This window comes from Eubalaena glacialis, chromosome 5 (assembly GCF_028564815.1).
Source record: "Eubalaena glacialis isolate mEubGla1 chromosome 5, mEubGla1.1.hap2.+ XY, whole genome shotgun sequence".
Lineage (NCBI taxonomy): Eukaryota > Metazoa > Chordata > Mammalia > Artiodactyla > Balaenidae > Eubalaena > Eubalaena glacialis.
Window position 1 is genome coordinate 34321318 of NC_083720.1, and position 21630 is coordinate 34342947.

General features: G+C 36.5%; 1 protein-coding gene across 1 annotated transcript in view; it reads right to left on the minus strand.

Moving 5' to 3' along the window:
* ARHGEF38 (Rho guanine nucleotide exchange factor 38) overlaps positions 1-21630 on the minus strand; it is a 145864-nt gene that overhangs the window by 33915 nt on the left and 90319 nt on the right. Inside the window, exons 4-5 of the mRNA XM_061191193.1 lie at positions 13774-13921; positions 7118-7135 (exon numbers count right to left, since the gene is read on the minus strand). Coding sequence (XP_061047176.1) covers positions 7118-7135; positions 13774-13921 — 166 coding nt within the window. The remainder of the gene's footprint in view (positions 1-7117; positions 7136-13773; positions 13922-21630) is intronic.

The window sequence follows — 21630 nt, forward strand, 5'->3', positions numbered from 1 at the left end:
ATACAATGGAATAGTACTCAGCCATAAAAAGAAATGAAATTGACTTATTTGTAGTGAGGTGGATGGACCTAGAGTCTGTCATACAGAGTGAAGTAAGTCAGAAAGAGAAAAACAAGTACCATATGCTAACACATATATATGGAATCTAAAAAAAAAAGTTCTGATGAACCTAGGGACAGGACAGGAATAAAGACACAGATGTAGAGAATGGACTTGAGGACATGGGGAGGGGGAAGGGTAAGCTGGGACGAAGTGAGAGAGTAGCATTGACATATATACACTACCAAATGTAAAATAGATAGCTAGTGGGAAGCACCTGCGTGGTACAGGGAGATCAGCTCACTGCTTTGCGACCACCTAGAGGGGTGGGATAAGGAGGGTGGGAGGGAGACGCAAGAGGGAGGGGATATGGGGATATACATATGTATATAGCTGATTCACTTTGTTATACAGCAGAAACTATCACAACACTGTAAAGCAATTATACTCCAATAAAGATAATTAAAAAAACAACAACAACGTAGGCCCTTTAGTTCTGTCCAGATCTTATCATTACTTCTTTTTCTATCACTGTTTGGCATCAAAGTTCTATTCTCTCCCTTTTACATTTCAAATGACAATAATAACAATTATAAATGGTGACTGTTTCTCTTAAAAGCATCACAGATGCGAATATTAAAAAAGCTTTTCTCAAAAACGAGAAATCTCCCAGACACCTTTGTCTTCAGATAAGCACGGTGGACAGTTGCCCAAGTGATGAGCAATGATGCTCTGCCATCTACATCACACAGACAAGCAATATGGTAGGAAAGATAGAGGATGTGCTCCTAGATAACGACACTCCAGGCATTCAGCGCCACAACGCTCACCCCGTCTAATCCCTCCCAGTAAGACTGAGTTCTGACAACTGTGCCAGGCAGATGAGTCTTATGTGTGATATAACCCAGTGCAGCCAAGCAGCCAATTATCACATGCCTCCCCCGCAGAAAGTAACCAAATGCGTAACAATTCCCCAAACATATTGTGCTGAAAGCTAAGGTAGTTATTAATTTGTAATTCTGTTTCATATTCCTCTATCTTATCATGAATACTTTGGCAAATATTTAGTACCGAAAGTAGCTACACTAATCTCATTACAAATTATTATTGGAACATTACAAAGTCAAGTAAACACAGCTGGCTTTGTTTTAGCAGGATCCAGTTTTGCTATAAAGAGCTTTGCATCAAATACAAGAAAACAGTTGCACAATGAAAATTAAAATGATATTTAAACAATGTAAAAACTGTGATGAAAACAGAAAAATTCAGATATACCTCAACATTGAGGTATATCTATATTTCTCAATTTGAGGGAGAAAATGAAGGAAAACTAATCATGTAACTATTGATCATATTACTTTGAATTTCCTCTATTTTATGGCCACAATATCTTAAATTTAATATTTAGTTTATAGAAGCCACAAACCATCTATATTGTTATTGAATTTTTTTTCAATTTACTCTCCTTTTAAAACATCACAAGTCAACTTTAGAGGAAACTGCATATTGCTATGCAAATAATAAGCAAATAACACTTGTCATAATTTTAAAATTGCTTTGAAAACAAATACAGAACTACTAACAAATTTTAGAAGCTGTAAAGGAGATGAGCAAATGGTAATTGATATAGCAGACCAGAAAGAACCAGTAATATGGAGACGCAATTATTTAATCACTCCTCCAAAGGTTCATTAACTAGAGTCCTTGAGACCTATGGAAGTGAAGGGAGAGGGGCGTGGGAATTAGAATAAGAAGGAATAGTTAAAAACCTGGTTAAGAAACAGCGTAATTCTTAAGGTGCTACACAAATGGCACCTTGAGATCATTTGGAGGACTAAGGAAGAGCTCTTGGAAATTAAAAGGATAATAGCAGAAATAAAAACTCACAAGTGTTGGAGAAAATGTTCAGGAACTTTCCAGAGAGAAGAGAAAAATACAAAAATGGAAGAAAGTATAAGAAAATTAGAAGACCAGTCTAGGAGTTCCAATATCAAAATAATAAGAGTCTCAGAAAGAGAGAGCAGAACACATGGGGAGGAAATCATCTATGAAATAATTCAAGGAACATGAGTTAGCATGTTGAAAGAACTCACTGAGTACACAGCACAATGGATGAAACGGACTCACCTTGGAATCCATAAAACTGCAAATTATTGGGGAAAAAGAGAAAAGCCTACAATCCTTCAGGGAAACATAAAAACTAAACAGTTAAAAGCAAACAATTAGGAATCATTTTCATTTCTTGTAGCAATACTGAAAGTTAGAAACAATGAAGAATTACCTTTATATTCTGAAGATGAATGATTTTCAATTTAGAATTCTATACGAAATCAAACTATATAAATCAAGTGTGAGGGTAAAATACGAAATCAAACTATATAAATCAAGTGTGAGGGTAAAATAAAGACATTTTTGATATAAAAGTTCTTAAAATTTTCTTTCCCATGCATTCTTTGATGAATAGGGGAAACTATTGCAGGATGTCCTCTACTAAAAACAGGAAAGAGGCAAAGAGAAAGTCTAGATGATGGGAGGGGAGTTCCTAAAAGACCGTGATGCCCAGTGTCATCAGTCCAAACTCAAAAGGTCAGAAGGCTCTGGGAGAGGCTTTTACAGGGAGATGAAATTGATAGCATACAAAATTCACCTGGCTGTCTTCAAGATGACTGGCTGTGAGTTCAGCATTAATGATTAGTACAGAGAAAATTAAGAGGGGGAAAAAAGGCAATAGTTAACTCCCAGAAAAACAAGTAATCCGTTTATTCCAAGGTTTAGCTCTGAAAAGAAATTTATTCACGTATAATAATTCAAGCACTGATTATTGTTCTAATTCAAATTACAATGTAACTACATAGGGAGAATGGTGAGATGGGACTGGTGTGTGTGTGTGTGTGTGTGTGTGTGTGTGTGTGTGTGTGTGTGTGTGTGGTGGAGATCGGGTAGGGAAGAGAGAGAGATTCTTGTCTTCCATAGGGGGAAGTCAATACATAATACCTAAAAAGGAAGAGCCAAATTTTTTTTGGAGTCATAAAGATAAATACCAAAATAGTCAACTAAAATGTGTGAAAATTTTGTGTTCTGGTGAGGAGGATTTAGGGGCAGGTAGAAGAGGAGACTACTATTTTTCTTTTCTTTCTAATTAAAAGAAAATTTTTATTGGAGTATAGTTGATTTACAATGTTGTGTTAATTTCTGCTGTACAGCAAAGTGACTCAGTTATACACATATATACATTCTTTGTTATATTCTTTTCCATTATGCTTTATCTCAGGATATTGAATATAGTTCCCTGTGCTATACAGTAGACTACTATTTTTCTTAAATCCTGTAGAACTATTTGGCTTTTTAAACCATGGGTAGATATAATTTTAACAAAAGAGAAAGTTTTTAAAGAAGGAAACATGCAAGAATATTCAAGAAAATTCTGAAAAGGAATAATACTGAGCTGAGATTAGTTATACCAGATATTAAAATATACAGCTGCAAAAATGAAAGCAGTTTGGTATGGGTACATATATGGGCAAATGGAAATCAAACACAAAATAGAAAATAAAGAAATAAATACAAGTATGTATGGAAATTATGTGGTAAGTATGACATTCCTACTCAGTGGAAAAAAGGAACCATTCAATATCAGGTATTGTGATAATTAGCTTGTCATATAAAAAAATAATAAAAATGGATTCTTTACACCAAAATAATTTCTAGATAGATCAAAGATTTAAATGGTAAAACTGAAATTATACAAGATCTTGGTGAAAACATGGGATTACGGTTTAAAAACAAACTCAGGGTTTCTAAGTGAGATACAAAATCCAAAAGCTACAATAGAAAAAAGTGATAAATCTATTTTAAAATTTAGCTCTGTAAAACTGTATGGATAAAAATGAAAACAGAAGCAACTATACACTATGTTAAAAGTCAAATGATAATCTGGAAAAATTATTCATAGTACATAAGGTAGAAAAAAGGATAATACACTTGCTAATTAAAGAGCCATTATCAATCTTTTAGAAAAAGAAAAACATCTCAGTAAAAGTGAACAATCAATAAAAAAGATAATTCATTAGAGGTGAAATACACATGGTTAAACACAAGATTATTTTTAATGATAATGAAAACAATACAATGTTACTTTTGGCCTATTACATTGCCATAAGTTGTAAGGATACAAACATTAATTTTATCTAGTGCTAGCAAGTAGTAGATAAATGGACAACTCATATATGGTAGTGGGACTATAAATTAGTTCAACTTTTCTTAAATTACCTGGCCATAAGTATCAAAAGCCCTTTGATCTAGCAATTCCACTTTTAGAAATTCATCCAAAGAAAATAATTAAACTATTTTTCAAAGATCATGTATAAGAATGAACATGTAAAGTCAATCTTTGCAAGACAGACACACTTCAAGTATCTGTAAGGGTTTGGTAAACTAAATTATGGTATATACATCAGATAGAATAGTATGCAGTCATAAAGCAATGTGGATTTATGTTTACTGACATAGAGGGATGCTCGTGATGTATTGATAAAGAGGTAGCAAGTTGACATACAGGAAATATATAGCCGTCTTAGTTTAGTCAACATGTGTCTGTGTAGAGAAAACAATTGCAGGGAAGTAAGGGACTCATGTGATGTTAAAATAGTTCACTCTGGAATGTGACTACCAATTGTTTTCCGTGTCCTCATTTTGATTTTCTACGTTTTCAGTGTTTCTTCAATAATTTTAAAACTACAAAACTTAAGAAAAAAATAACATAACATTTTGAGATTGATTGAAACCCTGAGATCCAAAGGTGGAAATAACTGGTCAGGCAGAGAAGCATATAGAAAAGTATAAATATTGAAGATAAAACAGTGTATTTCTGGAGGTAAATTTAGAATAGGTATATTTTTCTTGCTTTAGAACATGGGACTTGTATCCCATGCTTTGGGGGAGACCCTTTGGTGGAAGATTCTATGATTCTTGTCACTTTAATACTGTTTTGATGTTTGCATAAGATTATAATTCAAAGTAAACATTTTAGAAATTTTAAATGTCTTTGCCTTTCTCTGTACTTTTTAAAATGCAGATTGTGAAAAAAAGACAGTTTTCAGCTTCCATAAGTAAGACATTTTTTTGAAACCATTTTAAAACCCACATCTCATAAATGCACTACTCTGGCTGCGACATTCTTGGCCTTAGCTACTAAGGAGCCCAACAATTACATAGCATTTGACATTGCCTTTTGCCCTTTTAGGTAGCAGCGTCTGTGCCTCCTGCCCTGAATGAGAGAAACAGGAAGGAAAATAACTCATGGCAAACGTGGCTTTGGTGTTCATGCAGCCACACGCTATGACTCTTCTTCCTATTTTCGAGTTCTTGATGTATAGAATGGGTTAGAGGGGGGCATGAGCAGCCTGCTAACACCCACACAGCAGGACTGCCGCAGAAGCCAGTGCAATTTTTTAAGCAAGCATTTCAATACAAGGCGCTGTTTGTTTTAAGTATTCTGTATGTAGGAGCCTGTGCATGCTAATGTATTAAAAGATTTGCTCACTTTCCTTCTCTGAATCTCTCTCTCTGTCTGTCTCTGTCTCTCAATCTTTGGTTATAAAGACCTAAGCTCTAGGAAAAGAAATCTAAGTATTGGGTTGGCCACAACATTGTTTTGGGTTTCTCCGTAGCATCGTTATGTGTAGCATACATCATATGTGTAGCATACATCGTATGTGTAGAATAGATGTGTAGCATATGAAGTTCTTCTCTCATCCCCCAGCTCTGTGAATCTCCAGTCCTAGGCACAATGCCAGGGCCACAGGCTTTATAATGAGACAGCAATCCCCCACCCCTCCAATACCATCAACTGTCATTGAAGAGAAGCCAGGAAAGCTCTGGTGTGTGAAAGGACCAAAAGGCCCTATTCTATTATGCTCCTCTTCAAATTCAAATGGTCTTGAACAAATCTAATCATATCTGTTTATACTGTAGGATTTTTTTTTCCTTTTGAAAGAAAAGGCTTATAAAGTGAGAGAACTGGGTGCTTGTTTGGTATGCCAAAAACTAACTTCTCAGCTTGGCTGGGGTATAAAACCTTAGTCTACAGGTCTCCTGTATGATACCTGATTCTTCACCTCACCCTGGAATTCTGTCTTTCCTCAAGGTTGCTCTGCACCAAAGCATGAATGGCAGATATTTACAGCTTAAATTAATATAATTTTTATTTCGTAAATTTTGTGTTTCTTGTTGTAAAGTTTCAGGAGTTTAGAATGTACACACACACACACACACACACACACACACACACACACACGCACAAGCAGACTAGAAACTCAGGACTTCAGATAGTTCCTGACCATGCTAAGGCAAACACGTGCTTTATTAAGTCCTGGTAAATTTGACTTCATATTCAAATCAATATCTTCTTTTCAATGTTAGTCAGACTAGACATGCTGTTCTTCTATAAAAATGGACATCTTGCAAAGTATGTGTATGTGTGTGTTGCTTTTATAAGATAATTTCTATATTGTCCTAGTAACCAATTATTTCATCTTAATATTTCATTTTCATGCTATGTATGTGTGTGTATGATTTTTTTCTCTGTAAATCAGAGTCCAAATCAGAAGAAACAGAATATTTTACCGTAATGCATAAGGAAGCTTTTCTTTTATACATTAATCTATGTAACCTTCAAAAACATTATGGTATTAATCTGAGACTTTTTAGACTAATGTTGTCCTTAGGAAGAAACATTTTTGGACACATTAAAATGATTCCTAAACATATGTGTGATAAGCATTTCCCAAAGAGTTCCTGGCACCAGCAAACTTGTGATTTAAGTAAATTATACCCCAAGATTCTTCTAAAAAGTTTAATAAGGTACACATAATAATAATTTAATATGTAAGATCATCTCAGACAAATTGGAAATAAATGCACCAATAATATCTAGGGTAAATGTCTTTGAAATCTTGACTTATTGAAAGCAATGAACATCATTGTAAAAACTAAAAATTCTGATTTGCACAGAAATATTCATCAGCTTTTCCCCATGATTTTAACATTTGATATCTATTATTTAAACAAAAGTACTTACTCTTGCATGTATATTTTCCTGTAAGAAAAGGAAAAACAAAAAGTAAATTCATGTAAATCTAGATATTTGAGGTAATAAGCAAACATTATATAAGTTTTAAAATTTTATTATGTAAAATAATGTAATAAGTCATTTTCATGAAGGTTTTATAGAATTAGTTTTATAATATCCCTAAAACTTTTAGTATGTATCCACCATATTTGTTTCACACTTTATATAAGGTTTAAAAACTGTTGATTCAGATTATAGTTAGTAAATTTTAGTCATTTGAAAATGGATTTAAATGTTAATCTTTGTTTATATTATGAAATAAAAATCTATTAAACATAGTAATTAGGAGAAATTGAGATAAGATTACAAAGGAAAGTGTTACTGACTTGCAGAAAACTACTATCAAGTGCTTTATAATATCTCTGTCTATAGTGTTTTTTATATAGATAGATTATAAACAATTCACCTGTTCAATTAGATGATTCCCATAAAATCTTTCACTCGGCATTGCTAGCTTTTGTGGCTTCCATTTTGCTCAAGCAAAACTAAAGTCCTTCCAAGGCAACGCGATCTGCCTCTACTTCCACGTCTTCTCTACCTCATTTCCCGTAGTTCAGCTACTTCCCCCGATCTGCGGCCACTGCGCGCCTCCTTGCTCTTTTCAAAGCCTGCAGGCAGGCTCCTGCCTCGAGGTCCTTGCACTTGCCTGACTGCCCTTCCTCCAGATATCTATATGGCTCCTTCCTTATCTCCTTCAGGTCTTTGTTCAAATGCCCCTGCCCAGTGACGCTTTCCCTGACCAACCTCTTAAACATTGTACCTGCCTCCCACTGTACTCTTTTATTTTTATTTTTTAAAATTTTTAAATTTTTTATTTTATTTTTTTTAACATCTTTATTGGAGTATAATTGCTTTACAATGGGGTGTTAGTTTCTGCTTTATAACAAAGTGAATCAGTTATACATATACATACGTTCCCATATCTCTTCCCTCTTGCATCTCCCTCCCTCCCACCCTCCCTATCCCACCCCTCTAGGTGGTCACTGTACTCTTTATTCTCATTCCCTGCTTTATTTCTCCCCATAACGCTTTGTCACTTTCTAATATGCTATATGTTTATTTGGTTTCTTGTCTATCTCTCCGCTCCCCGATGCCAAGGAGGGCAAGGATTTATGCTTGCTTTGTTCTCCGTTGTAGCCCCAGTACCTGAAAAGCGGACTGGCACACAGTAGCACAAAACGTATTTGTCAAATTAATTAATTTAACAATAAAAAAGTGGGAATCTTTCAAGTTAAATTTCAAGAATAAAGGAGATAGGAACTTCTCTCTGAAAGCCTCATGTGGCTATAGAGAAATAAAGTAATAACCTGTATTAATAAACTGATCACCTTGACCTCTGGTTTCCAGTCTTTTGGAACACAATGAATGTTTTCAATACAAAAAAAATGTCGTGATCCCATCACATCATAGTAGATGGTCTTTTCATATTCAATGATTGAGAAAAAATTCAATAACTACCTATGCTGAATTTCATAAATTTTCGTGGGCTTAATTAAAAAAAAAATTAATCCCAGTACTTTATATATGTGGAAAACAATGGTATACATATATGTATAGCAAGTATCCCTTCACTCTTCAGACAGTGTATGAATGGATCCCTAGACATCTTGAAATAACTAGGTTTTGCTGAATCCAAGACCTCCCAGTTGGGAATCCAACAGAGGATTATAAATTTTTAAAAATCAGCAGGTGCTACAATTTCAAACAATTATTAACTGCTGTTTGAAGAACTCTTCTATCTCAGTGAAAGAAAGTACACCACCACTACCCTCCTGCCCAGTATTTCTTTCCATTCATTTTCTTTAAGCTCACATTCTTTCACCAATTTCTATCCCCTTCTATTAAGGAAATTCCTTTTCTTATTTTGCTCTGCAAGTCATAGATCAGAAAATTTGGGACAGAAGTTGAATAAAAATAAGAATGCAGTTTTCTATGAAAACAAACAAGTGAAAGATGCAATCATTTTGGAACCAAAACACATACTTTGAAGTTGAAAGAAAAGATGGTTCTTCTAACTCCTAGAGAAGACAGGGAAAATTTTTTTCTCTTTCTATTCCATTTACTTCAACCAAATAAAACCTACATATTATAACATATATTAAACACTGTGTTTAATGTAAATATAACATTTTATGAAAAGGAACCTGAGGTTTTCCAACAGTGGAATAGTGGCATTATGTTATAACATCTCCTTTTTTTTTGCTTATCATTTTTAAAAATCTCCCTTTTAGGCTAAAACTTTCCAGAAGTTAACCCCAGCCAAGGACATTTCAGGAAGGACAAAGTTAAATTGGGTCCATTTACCCCTTTGGGGGGTAAAGTAACAATATATCCACCACCCCACCTTACACCCTCATGGGGTCATTATAATTTGACTCACAGTTAACAATAGTTTTTTCGTGGCTATTCCGTTAAGGATTATCGTCTTTGTTCAAACATGACGTCATGTAATAAAGAACTGAAAGAGTTTCCAAAAGTGATTTTAATGTTTACTTGGAACACCCCACTAGAATAATATTAAGAAATATAAACTGTGGTGGACAAATTGAAATCTGTTCCTTTGATGTCGTGTTGCATGAGCTTTTAGCTTCCCTGAATGGAAAAGCTATAGCAGTAATATGAGCAGCCAAAGCACCCAGATGACTAGAAGTTAGAAGTTTTCCTCCTGAGGATGGTGGCCTCAGTTAGGAAGAACAAAAACGTAGATACATTTATAACAGCTAGACATGAAGTTAGAAATGCATCTTCCGGTTACCTACCAAAAAACTTGGAAAAGCCTCTTCATTCTTTTTCTATTACAAATAAACAAATCTCTAGGGCCTCTGAAAGGCATCAGGGATTTGGTGGTATTTATAACTAGAAAAACAGATAAAGGAGGCTGCAGACAGCCTATTCTAATTATAGCTACACTTGCATTCATAGCTATTCTATTTTTCACTTTCCTCATGCAGAGCAGAAACCTTAAATAACCCCAAAGAGGCTAAGTAACTAGGTATTTAGGAAATAATTTCCATAAGTTTAAAAACTGTATGAAATCAGTATTTCATGTAATCTTACAGGTCACTAATGTGACGCTGTAAATACTCCTTGTTGAATAAATAAAAAACTTGCAGACTTCCAATTTATAAGCTGTAGATGCAGATGTGGGATTGTGCTTCTGGATTGTTTTAGCCTTTTCTTTCTTAAGGTTTCTAAACCCTGAAATTACTGCTTAGATTGTATCTATAGTCATGAAAACAGCCTGTGTGCTTCAGGGAAAGCAGTGAGTGGGTACCATGGGCATGATTTCTCCTTCTAAAGTAGGTCTTCACTGGAGTGTGTGTCCACGATCACCCAAGGGTGCATGTTAAAGTGCAGATTCATGGAATGGACCCCCAGCAATCCTAATTTTTTTTGGTCTGGAGCAGAGCATAGGCAGTTGCACTTTTATTACACACCTCTGGTGGGTGCAATGAAGGGAAACTCACACACCAAGAAACACTGCCCAAACGTTTCAAAGGGATTCAAAATTATTTTCTGGATACCAATATTATTTGCTCTTTTGAAAGATAATGGGCTTCAAAGAATAGCCAAATGTTATGAGCTCAAGACTCTTGGTTACAGAACCAGGAAATCTCTCTACTCTCCTTTTGGAAGTTAGTCTTGAACCTCACCGTGACAGCTTCTGGTGTGTTATTTAAATTAACTCTTGTATTATTATTAAGCTTTCCAGATGGTTTTGTTTATCTACCACCTAGAAGGTATGTTCCCAGGAGGCAAGAACTATGTTTATATATTTGAAAAAAGAGATATTTTCAACATTATCTAGTACCTATAATAAATATTTATTAGGCCCTCAATAAACATTATAATTTTGGATAAAATGCAACTTCTGTTGCTTTAAAATCTGCTTTAACTTCTGAGGCACGGAGCCACCTTCTTCATGGATACTACTTCAAATCCAGTTGTTCCAATACCCCCCAGCATGGTAGAAAATGGAGGCCACACCTAATATTCATTAGAAATTGGCAAGTGTGCTTGGGCTCCGTTATTTAGCCACAAGGAAAAGGCAGAGCCCCAGTCATAGCTTTGATTACTTGGCAAGGGAAACGAAGCCCTTGGGGTGTTCCAGACTCTCTTTGGCCTATAAACCTGTTTGAAAACCTGTTTCTCAGAATTTAAAGCTTAACTCAATTGAGGTCAGTATCATAGTAATGTCAATAATTCTCCTGCTTTCAGTTATCAGGCAGACCAGTACAATTCATCATTAACTTTATTTTCATGGAAAGGCAACTTTGGGAAAAATAGCTCTAATTTAAACTATTTTATTTTGACTTTCTTTCCCTTAAGAAATAGTCCTGCCAATATTACTTCCTTTGGATTTTGTGTTTTCCTAAACCTTAGCACCTTCCAATGCCTGAAATGATTCCCTAATAGCAGAATGGGGCAGGATAGACAATATTTGGGACATCACCAGGACAAGAACTTAAGGCTTTCAGAAAAAGATCAAATAAGCCTTTGGGTCTGAAAGTAATTTTCAGTAATTGGGATTTTATGAAGTTTCCAAATTACTTCTGCTTTAGCTGTTTTAGCAGGGTATGGTACTGAGCTACACTGCCTGATGGAATATTCTGGCATGGTTAATTTCTTTCTCTTAGGAGTCAAAAGCTTAATGAATAATAAACTATTGTTCATCTCCCTCTGAACAGACAGCTCCACTTCTGGTCAGCTGTCAGAAGCACATGCCAAAATAAATTAACTACATCCTCCCCCTGAGTGGACCTCTAGCCCTGGGGCTGGGGTTAGGGTGATGATTCAAGGTTCTACTTGCTCACTTGCTATAAGATTTCTCTCTTTTATTTCTGGAAACTGAAGAAGGAAAATGGCTCAAGATAGACATTAATTAGATTAGATCTTGCCACTAGCTTAAGGTAGGAAAGGTATTCATTCACACCCAGGATAACACTATTATTTCTTCCTTGGAAAAAGCACCTGTAAATTTAGAAGATGTTGCTTCTAATATGTGAATTTATTAAGATGGATGCAACTTCAAACTTCATGGTTTATCTAAATTGATTTGCTAACATTGAACTAAACAGCAATAATGGAGAAATAGTGAACTGGAGCTACTCCTCACATATTATCTTTAAGAATCACCTGATCATATTGGGCTGCTTGTGGGCAGGGTCTAAGTATGATTTATTTTTGTATTTTCAGGACCCAGATCTATGCTCGTTACAGCACAGGTGCTAAATAAATGCTTGCGATTTAGTGACTTGAAATTGTTATTTTTCCGCAGCATGAAAATGGTTAAAGAACTGCAGTAACTTAATGGCCAGTAGAGGGCAATAAAGTTAATTTTAAGAAATTTGTAGGGTCCAGTTTAAACCCATCTTCAGTCCCAGTTCTAGCCTGGAAAGGCTTTTCTCCAGAGTAGTCTCATTTAGCCTCCTGATTTCACTTTAATTCAGTGGTACCACATTAGACCCCCCTTTCTGCCCCCCCTGCAATAGAGTATATAAAAGGGGAAGATCAGACTGGTCGGTGTGTGTTGATTTATACACCATAGCTCTCTCTGCTTGGTTAATTCTTAGCTTAATCAAGACCATTTGACAATGGATAACCTTTAGAAGTGAAAAACCACAATAGAACCACTGGGTAAGATGTGGAGTAGGGAAGACATTTTGGCTTTAAGCTTCATTCGGTAGAAAACTGGAGATACAGTAAGATACTAATTCCATTTAAAAGAACCCAAACACATGTTCATATTTATGCATATAAATAAGATCAGAAAAAAATGCAAACTATGGTTTTTAATTCATGGTTAGCAAGGAATTAACACATGGAATAGTAAGGGTTTTTATCTTATTCATGCTTTCTTATATTTTTTTTCAGATTTTTTTTTTTTTTTTTGGCCGTACCCACGGCTTGCGGGATCTCAGTTCTCCGACCAGGGATTGAACCCGGGCCACAGCACTGAAAGCCCGGAATCCTAACGAGTAGGGCACCAGGGAACTCCCTTTTTCAGATTTTTATAGTGAATAGATATTTCTCCCAGATTAAAAAAAATTACATTATGTAGCACTTCCCACCAACAATTTAGAGATGAGGAAGGAAGGCGTGACTAACTTTCCTGAAACTAACTTTAACAGGGCCTGACTTGTCTTTGCCAATCTCCCCTCCTTCCCCACAGTGCGTCTGGGGGATGGCAAGGGCCATTCAGAGGGTCATGGGACATCCCACTAACTTTGTTATTCCACGTGCTCCCGTGACCATGGTGACACAGGCTGTTTCACATATTCCTTGACCTAGGTGGGAGCAGGCAAGTAACAACAGCTTTAAGAGGGGCCTTTCTTCTACATTTCATTTTTTGATATTGCATTTTTCTATCTCTACAGAGCCCTGTGTCTTTCCCATGTTATTTTTAGTCATCCTTGCAGGGAAAAAAACCAAGTCAATCAGGGTATCTGGCATGTCAGCTTTTCATGAAGAGAACACAAAGTAGAGCTCCCAGCAAGCCTCATAAAACATAGGATTTATGGGAGACCTTTCATCTACATCCAGTTAAAATGTTCCCTGCTAGGCGACTGAGAGTGCATGGAAATCATCATTTGAAAAGGCCTTACTTTAAGGACTGAATACAGAGGCTCAAATGTTGCTTCACCTCCTCTTCCTTTTCATAGGACTCCAGTACACTGTGCGCTTCATCGTGGTGATAGCAGTAGATTTTATAAATATCTTCCAGTGGCCCTTTAATCTGCAAGAATACTTCTCCTGATAAATGCAAAACAAAGGCAAGATGACATCAAGTCAGACCAAACTGGCACTTCACATATTTATTTTGTGACAACATTGATTAGTATTAAAAAGTTGGATGGGCCCCATTTTATACCTAGATTGTTGGGGGGGGGGACACAACAACCTAGTGGATGACGCTGAGGGACCTTCTTTCCTCCCTTTTCTTCCCTTTTTTCTTTCCACCCTCCTCCTTCCCTTCTCCCTTTTTCATTCCTTCCCTCCTGTCTTTTATAAAACAAAGGATAATGAGCTTAATGGAGGTGGGCAGAAAAAGAAAGCTGGTTTTCTTAGATTATGCCCTTGGTTAGTGTGCAGGGTTCTGGAGTAAACAAAGATAAACAAAGAAAAACAAAGGGCATCACTCACTACCTGGTTCTATGAGGGCTAAGTCATCACCCACTGCAATTGCCCACCCTGAGAGGAATTCAGGATGAAAAACAGGATGAGGCACTCGTCGCTTTGGATAAACAGACCCTCAGAGGGTTGGGTGTATGTCTCAGGAAGCCTTTCAATCACCCCAGATTCTTGCATCTTCCCATACAGAGAAAAGCACTAAAATCATTAACTTGGGATATCTGTTCTTTGTGACCAACAGTAATCTTTCAGCAAGATGTATGTTTGATTGCGTGTATTTCCTAGCCCAAAAAATCATGTATAAACTGGCTTCTCCTCCACCTCTTTGGAATCGTTTCCTCAGAGCCACTGAGAGGTCGTCTCCTTAGAGTCCTCAGTAAGTCCCTGAATAAAACTTAAACTCACAACTCTTACACTGTGAGTTTTTCTTTGACACCAGTTAAAGGCTGTACTTTAGAATCAGTCTGTATGGGTTTAGGTCAGGCTGTGCTACAGACTTGGACAAGTTAGTTTTTGCTCTCTGAACCTGTTTCCTCATCTATAAAATGCGGACAATAATAGATCCAATTGCACAGGGTCATTATAAAATTAAAGAGTTAGGGTATGTAAAGTTCAGATTACAGTACATACATAGTAAATGCTCAAAATGGAGCAGTTATTGTCAATTTGTTAGAGGCATGAAGAGTGAAATTTCGGGTTCTAGGTAAATTATTTTTCGCTATTTATTTTACTAACATTTCCTGAGTTTGTCTGAAAGGCAAGCAGTGGATTTGAGGGAAATAAAATATTTTCTTTTATGTGATAATAGAAAGAACTGGTCATTATTTCCGTTAAAAATCAATTGGATAATACTATGAACCACTGTTATGACCGTTCATAAAGCAACCTGGGCTAATTATGTCCAGGTATTTAAGGAATCCTTTTTGATATATGATGAAATTGGGTCTATAACTGATGACTCAAGTACATATTGGAGAATAGTTTGATTTAATCACCACTTCATTGCATAAAAATGCATCCACTATCCAACCCAGAACGTGTTAAGATGATTTGGGAGACACAGAAGAAATATGTGATAGATCTGCTCCCAAAAACATTACCAGTTTGGGGTTGATAATGATTTGGGACTGAACTGATTGGAAGTGATAATGGATCTGCTAATCTGGGTCTATTATAGTAACAAGTCATTCTTCCTACAGATATAGAAGTGCGCTTTATATTTTCAACAAGTTTTGCATATATTAACTGCTTAACCCCTTATACATATGAGGAGATAAGAGGTTATTTATCCATATTAAATAAGGATGGACAAATCTGACTTTAAAACAAAGAAATGATTTTTCCAAAGTCCTGTCAGGAGATGGAGAGTCAGGATTAGAGGCCATATTCTCCTCATTTTTCCCTTAGATTTTAGCCCTCCCCACATCAGAGTTCTGCTGGACCCTGGACACAGTGATGCAGTTGCCTGGAACACTGGACTCAGAATCAGAAATCACTGTCATTTAGGATTTGTGAAGTAACTTCGGGAATGACTTTTTTTTTTTTTTTTAATTATTTATTTATTTATCCATGGCTGTGTTGGGTCTTCGTTTCTGTGCGAGGGCTTTCTCTAGTTGTGGCAAGTGGGGCCACTCTTCATCGCGGTGCGCGGGCCTCTCACCATTGCGGCCTCTCTTGTTGCGGAGCACAGGCTCCAGACGCGCAGGCTCAGGAATTGTGGCTCACGGGCCTAGTTGCTCCACGGCACGCGGGATCTTCCCAGACCAGGGCTCGAACCCGTGTCCCCTGCATTGGCAGGCAGACTCTCAACCACTGCGCCACCAGGGAAGCCCCGGGAATGACTTTTTAAAAAAATTCTTTGAGCCTCAAATCTCTCATTTGTAAAATGGAAATAATAGTTACATTTGAGATGAATTTGAGAATTAAATGAAATGTGGATGTTAAATCTCCTGGCACTGACAAGTTCCTCAATAAATGTCACTTGCTTTCTAATGCTGCTCTACTGTTTCCAGAATTATAACACTAGTACTTTTATTTTTTCATTTTTTAACATTTATTTTTAAAGATTTTTTTTATGTGGACCATCTTTAAAGTTTTTATTGAACTTGTTACAATACTGCTTCTGTTTGGCTTTTCAGCCACAAGACATGTGGGATCCTAGCTCCCTGACAAGGGATGGAACCCCCACCCTCCGCGTTGGAAGGCGAAGTCTTAACCACTGGACCACCAGGGAAGCCCCATTAAATTTTTATTGGAGTATAGCTGATTTACAGTGTTGTGTTATTTTCAGGTGTACAGCAAAGTGAATCAGTTATACAGAGATTTATATATATATACATATATCCATTCTTTTTCAGATTTTTTCCCATATAGGTTATTACAGAATATTGAGTATAGTTCCCTGTGTTATGCAGTAGGTACTTGTTAGTCATCTATTTTATATACAGTAGTGTGTATGTGTTAATCCCAACATCCTAATTTATCACTTCCCCCCACATTTCCCTTTGGTAACCATAAATTTCATTTCGAGATCTGTGAGTCTGTTTCTGTTTTGTAAATAAGTTCATTAGTATCATTTTTTATTAGATTCCACATATGTGATATCATATGATATTTGTCTTTCTCTGTCTGACTTACTTCATTTAGTATGAAAATCTCTAGGTCTATCCATGTTGCTGCAAATGGCATTATTTCGTTCTTTTTTAAGGCTGAATAATATTCCTTTGTATATATGTACCACATCTTCTTTATCCATTCATATGTTGATGGACATTTAGGTTGTTTCCATGTCTTGGCTATTGTAAGTAGTGCCACAATTTTCTAATTATAGTTTTCTCTGGATATATCCCCAGGAGTGGGATTGCTAGATCATATGGTAGTTCTATATTTAGTTTTTTAAAGAAATCGTCATACTGTTCTCCATAGTGGCTGCACTAATTTACATTTCCACCAATAGTGTAGGAGAGTCCCACACCCTCTTTTCTCCACACCCTCTCCAGCATTTACTGTTTGTAGATTTTTTGATGATGGCCATTCTGACCAGTGTGAGGTGATACCTCATTGTAGTTTTAATTTGCATTTCTCTAATAATTAGTGAAGTTGAGCATCTTTCATGTGCTTTTTGGCCATCTGTCTGTCTTCTTTGGAGAAATGCCTACTTACTTCTTCTGCCCATTTTTTGATTGGGTTGTTTGTTATTTTGATATTGAACTGCCTGAGCTGTTTGTATATTTTGGAGATTAATCCCTTGTCAGTTGCTTCATTTGCAAATATTTTCTCCCATTCTGTGGGTTGTCTTTTCATTTTGTTTATGGTTTCCTTTGCTGTGCAAAATCTTTTCAGTTAAATTAGGTTCCATTTGTTTATTTTTATTTTTGTTTTTATTTTCATTAAAACACTAGTATTTTTAAAGTATTACATTATTTTCTAATTTCCATCCAGCCAATAAAAGATGTTTCTTTCCTTTCATTTATGGGATTTCTCTGTGATTAAAGTTAGACTCTGTGTGTGTGTGTGTGTGTGTGTGTGTGTGTGTTTTGCTTGGTTGGTTTTTGTTTTAGTGCTTTTTTGGACTTGTAAGGAAACGCAGTGACTGTGAACATTTTTGGAACTGAAGGGATAAGGGATTCTTGTTAGGTTCCTGGGATTTTACTGAATTGATCCTTCTGCCAGTGGAGGTCTTACAGATTCACTCTTCACAACAGTTAGCAACACAAATAGTAAGAAAGAGAGTAGTTACAAGAGGAGAAAATAAAATAGGACAGTGGCTAAATTTAGGGTTGGGCATAAGAGGAGGCGAGCCTCCCAGTCACAGAGGCAGGTAGCAAACGGGAGTGAGGGCTTTGGCTGGGCAAGGGAGTCAAGGCTCAGATGAGCTCAGCAGCAAGTCAGGAAGAGAGGATCTGAATACCTGCAGCCCAACACGAGATGAAATTGTAAATATGTGTGTTCACTACAAAACAGCTTAGAGTAGAGACAAAGGATGAAAGAGGTCTGGACAATCTCATAAATCCACAGTAGGATCAAGTCAGATAGCCAAAACACAAACGACAAAGGCATTTATTTTGCACACAATGAAAACATTAATTGTAAATTCCCTTATATTTTCTTTAACAGAAGTGGTCTAGTTTGAAAGAATTTATAGCTCTCTCCTGAACAGCAGAGTTGAATTTTTTACTCTTTTCCAAGTAAAATTCTGTTGGGCCTCTAATAACAATGATTAAAGTTAAAAGATATTTAAGCACTCTAATTGAGAGTCATTTATTCACCCAGAGGCCAAGTACAATACTGGGGGGCAGAATATTTGATTCCCCTCCCAGCCCTACCAATGTATGCTGCTTCATAATAGTGCAGATGAAGTGATATGTCTTGCAGCAAAAAAAAAAAAAAAAAAAATTATTCTGTTTCCACGGTAACGTAACTCTCGGCTGCATTTCTTCAGTGGTGAAGGACAACTGTTCTGTCTACTGTATGTGGGCTTGAAAGAATGATTAGGATTGGAGAAGGGACTGAGCCAAGACCAGCTAAGGTAATTTCCCTTCTGGCTGCCTGTCACAAAATCACCAGAATCCTCTGAAATAAATCTAACTATCGTGTGCTTCTTTTTCAAAATTCTACAACCCAAGACTTTCTGCATTGGCTTCCCCCCAGAATAACTGCCATACAAAAGGAGGGGAAAAAAGTGCATCTTTTAAAATGCCCTTAGTTACCTCCTTTAAAAACAGCTTCCAGGGATATTGAACACATTTTATATCCTGGCATCTAATGTAAACTGTCACTAATATAAACACATATATGTTCCTCTTCTTGGCCCACCTCTTCTTTACTTGCAGACCCTCGTGTCCATCCCCAAGGTGTACCATACCAAGTGATAGGCTTCTATATTATTCTGACCCAACTACAAGATGAACTTCCCCTACAGGTAAGTAAGCCGGAGTGAAACCAACAATATCCAAGAGACCTCCCTGCAGTAGGCCTTGTTTAGGAAAATGGCATAAAAGGGAGTGAAGTAATTATAGTCTTTATTTAGTTCAGTCTTATTTGATAACCATTTAATGAGTGACTATTATGCACTGAGTACTTTGGTAAGTACTGCAGACACAAAGAACCAACACTTCCCTCAGGTGACTTATGGAGACCAGTAAGGGAGAGAGAGGAGTAAACTCTCATTTCCCATGCTATGTGAAAAGTATGACAGTAGCTACAAAACACAGAGGGTGATCCATTCTGCTCTTGAGAAACTTTGAGTTCTTTCCCTAACAGTCTGCCCTTGAAATAGGAGTTATGAGTGAGTGCAAAAGCACAGAGATGCATGGAGGGAGCAGGTTCTGCTCAGAAACTGCAAGTGGTCTCCGATGGCTGGCTGGTGCCACACCTGGGGGGGAGGTTTCAGAAGAGGCTATATGGGTGAGTAGGGGCCAGATCATGAAAGACCTTGTGTATAATTAAGAAGCTGGAACTTTAGCCTGAAGGTGATGGAGAAGTGCTGATGGATTTTAAGCAGCAGATTAATATGATTAGATTGTATTTTAGAGAGTTTACTCTGGGGTTAATCACATGAACAATGGAATTTGGGGGAGGAGTTAGGGAGACTGGAAAAGAGAAACCAGTTGAAAGGCTTCTATAATAATGTAAGAAATAAATAAGGAGGGCTAAAACAGAAAGTTACGGCAGTCAAGAGAGAGTACTCTAAAATCCACCACCTGGTTTCAGATTCTGGTTTTACTGTTGTGACATTTGGGAAAATTACCTGATTTCTCTTTTCCTTAATTTCTTCATCCAAAATATGGAATAATCATAATGGTAGGGTTGTTTGAAGATTAAATGAGTTAAAATATGTAATCTAGTTATATCAGAAGGTGGTGTGCAAATTCTCATTAGATGTTAGTTTTAACCACTAAAGCAAAAGCAGGGAGGATGGAGAAGAGAGAAAAAAAAATAAGGACATTGAACATGTGAAAGATGAAGAGGATAACTCCAGTCATATCTCAGGAATTCAGTTTCAGTAAACATGTGGATAGGCAATGAGGACAAAATAGAGTGTTTTAGTGGGAAGACAACGAGTTGAATTTTAGATGTACTGAGTTTGTCACCCATAGTATATTCAAATGGAGGGCCCTTCATGAAATTGGATATATGAGTCTGGGATTCAGGAAAAAAAAAGATCTGGAATAGAGATGTAGGTATGTAAAACTTGAGTAGTAGAAACCATGAATTTAATATGGTCATGCAAGAAAGTCCATGGAGTGAGAAGAGAAGAGGGCATGAGGACCAAACGCTGGGAACACTAACACTGAGGGGAGCCTAGAAGAAAAAGAGTCTGCAGAAAAGTTTGAGAAGTTACAGCCAGAGAGAAAGGAGAAAAACTAGGGCGGGTGTCAGCAAAGCCAAGGATAAAATAGTGAGAAATACTTCAGAGAGAGTGAACAAGTTTGTGAGTGACAGAGCCTGTTATTATCTCCCAGTACCAGTACTCCCCCTTTTCTATAACGATGAATTTTGGGCTGCCCCAAATAAAAACTACATTTCCCAGCCTCCCTTGTAATAGTAGTGGCCATGCAATTAAAGTCCACCAATGGGATATATGGAGAAGTGTCCTATGACGATATCCAGGAAATTTCTTTATGAGGTAGCTAGCTCATCCTTTACGTCTTCTTCTACATACTTTCCTTTGTTCTGCTACCTGGAACTTGGATACTACCTTGTCCATGAAGGTAAGGCTGAGTGGAGCTGTGAGCCAGAAGAAGCTTATATCCCAGAGGACTTTGTGGAGCAGAGTTGCCATTCAGGTCTAAAATACATGCCTTTATTTACTTATTTATTTTTTAAATGCAAAAGCTATTTATTGAAAACCACAACAATGGAACAGAATAATTTCTAGCTAAAGGAAAGGGAAAAAAGCAAAGATGCCTGTTCTTAAGTATTAAATCTTATCTTCATGAGTTATTTATGTTGCTTTGCTTTTTTTAAAATTTTATTGAAGTATAGTTGATTTACAATGTTGTGTTTAATTTCTGTTGTACAGCAAAGTGACTCAGTTATACATATATATTCTTTTTTATATTTTTTTCCATTATGGTTTATCACAGGATATTGAATATAGTTCCCTGTGCTATACAGTAGGACCTTGTTGTTTACCCATCCTGTATATAATAGTTTGCATTTGCTAATCCCAAAGCCTTTAGACTTTTACATATAGAGAAATAAATACCTATATTATTTAAGGTAGTAAAGTTTTGTTTTGTTTCCTGTTTCTCCCAGCTGAACTTTGTTCTAATCAATACAGTTTTTCTCTTCTCCTGTAAAAAAAAAATATATATATATATATTGAG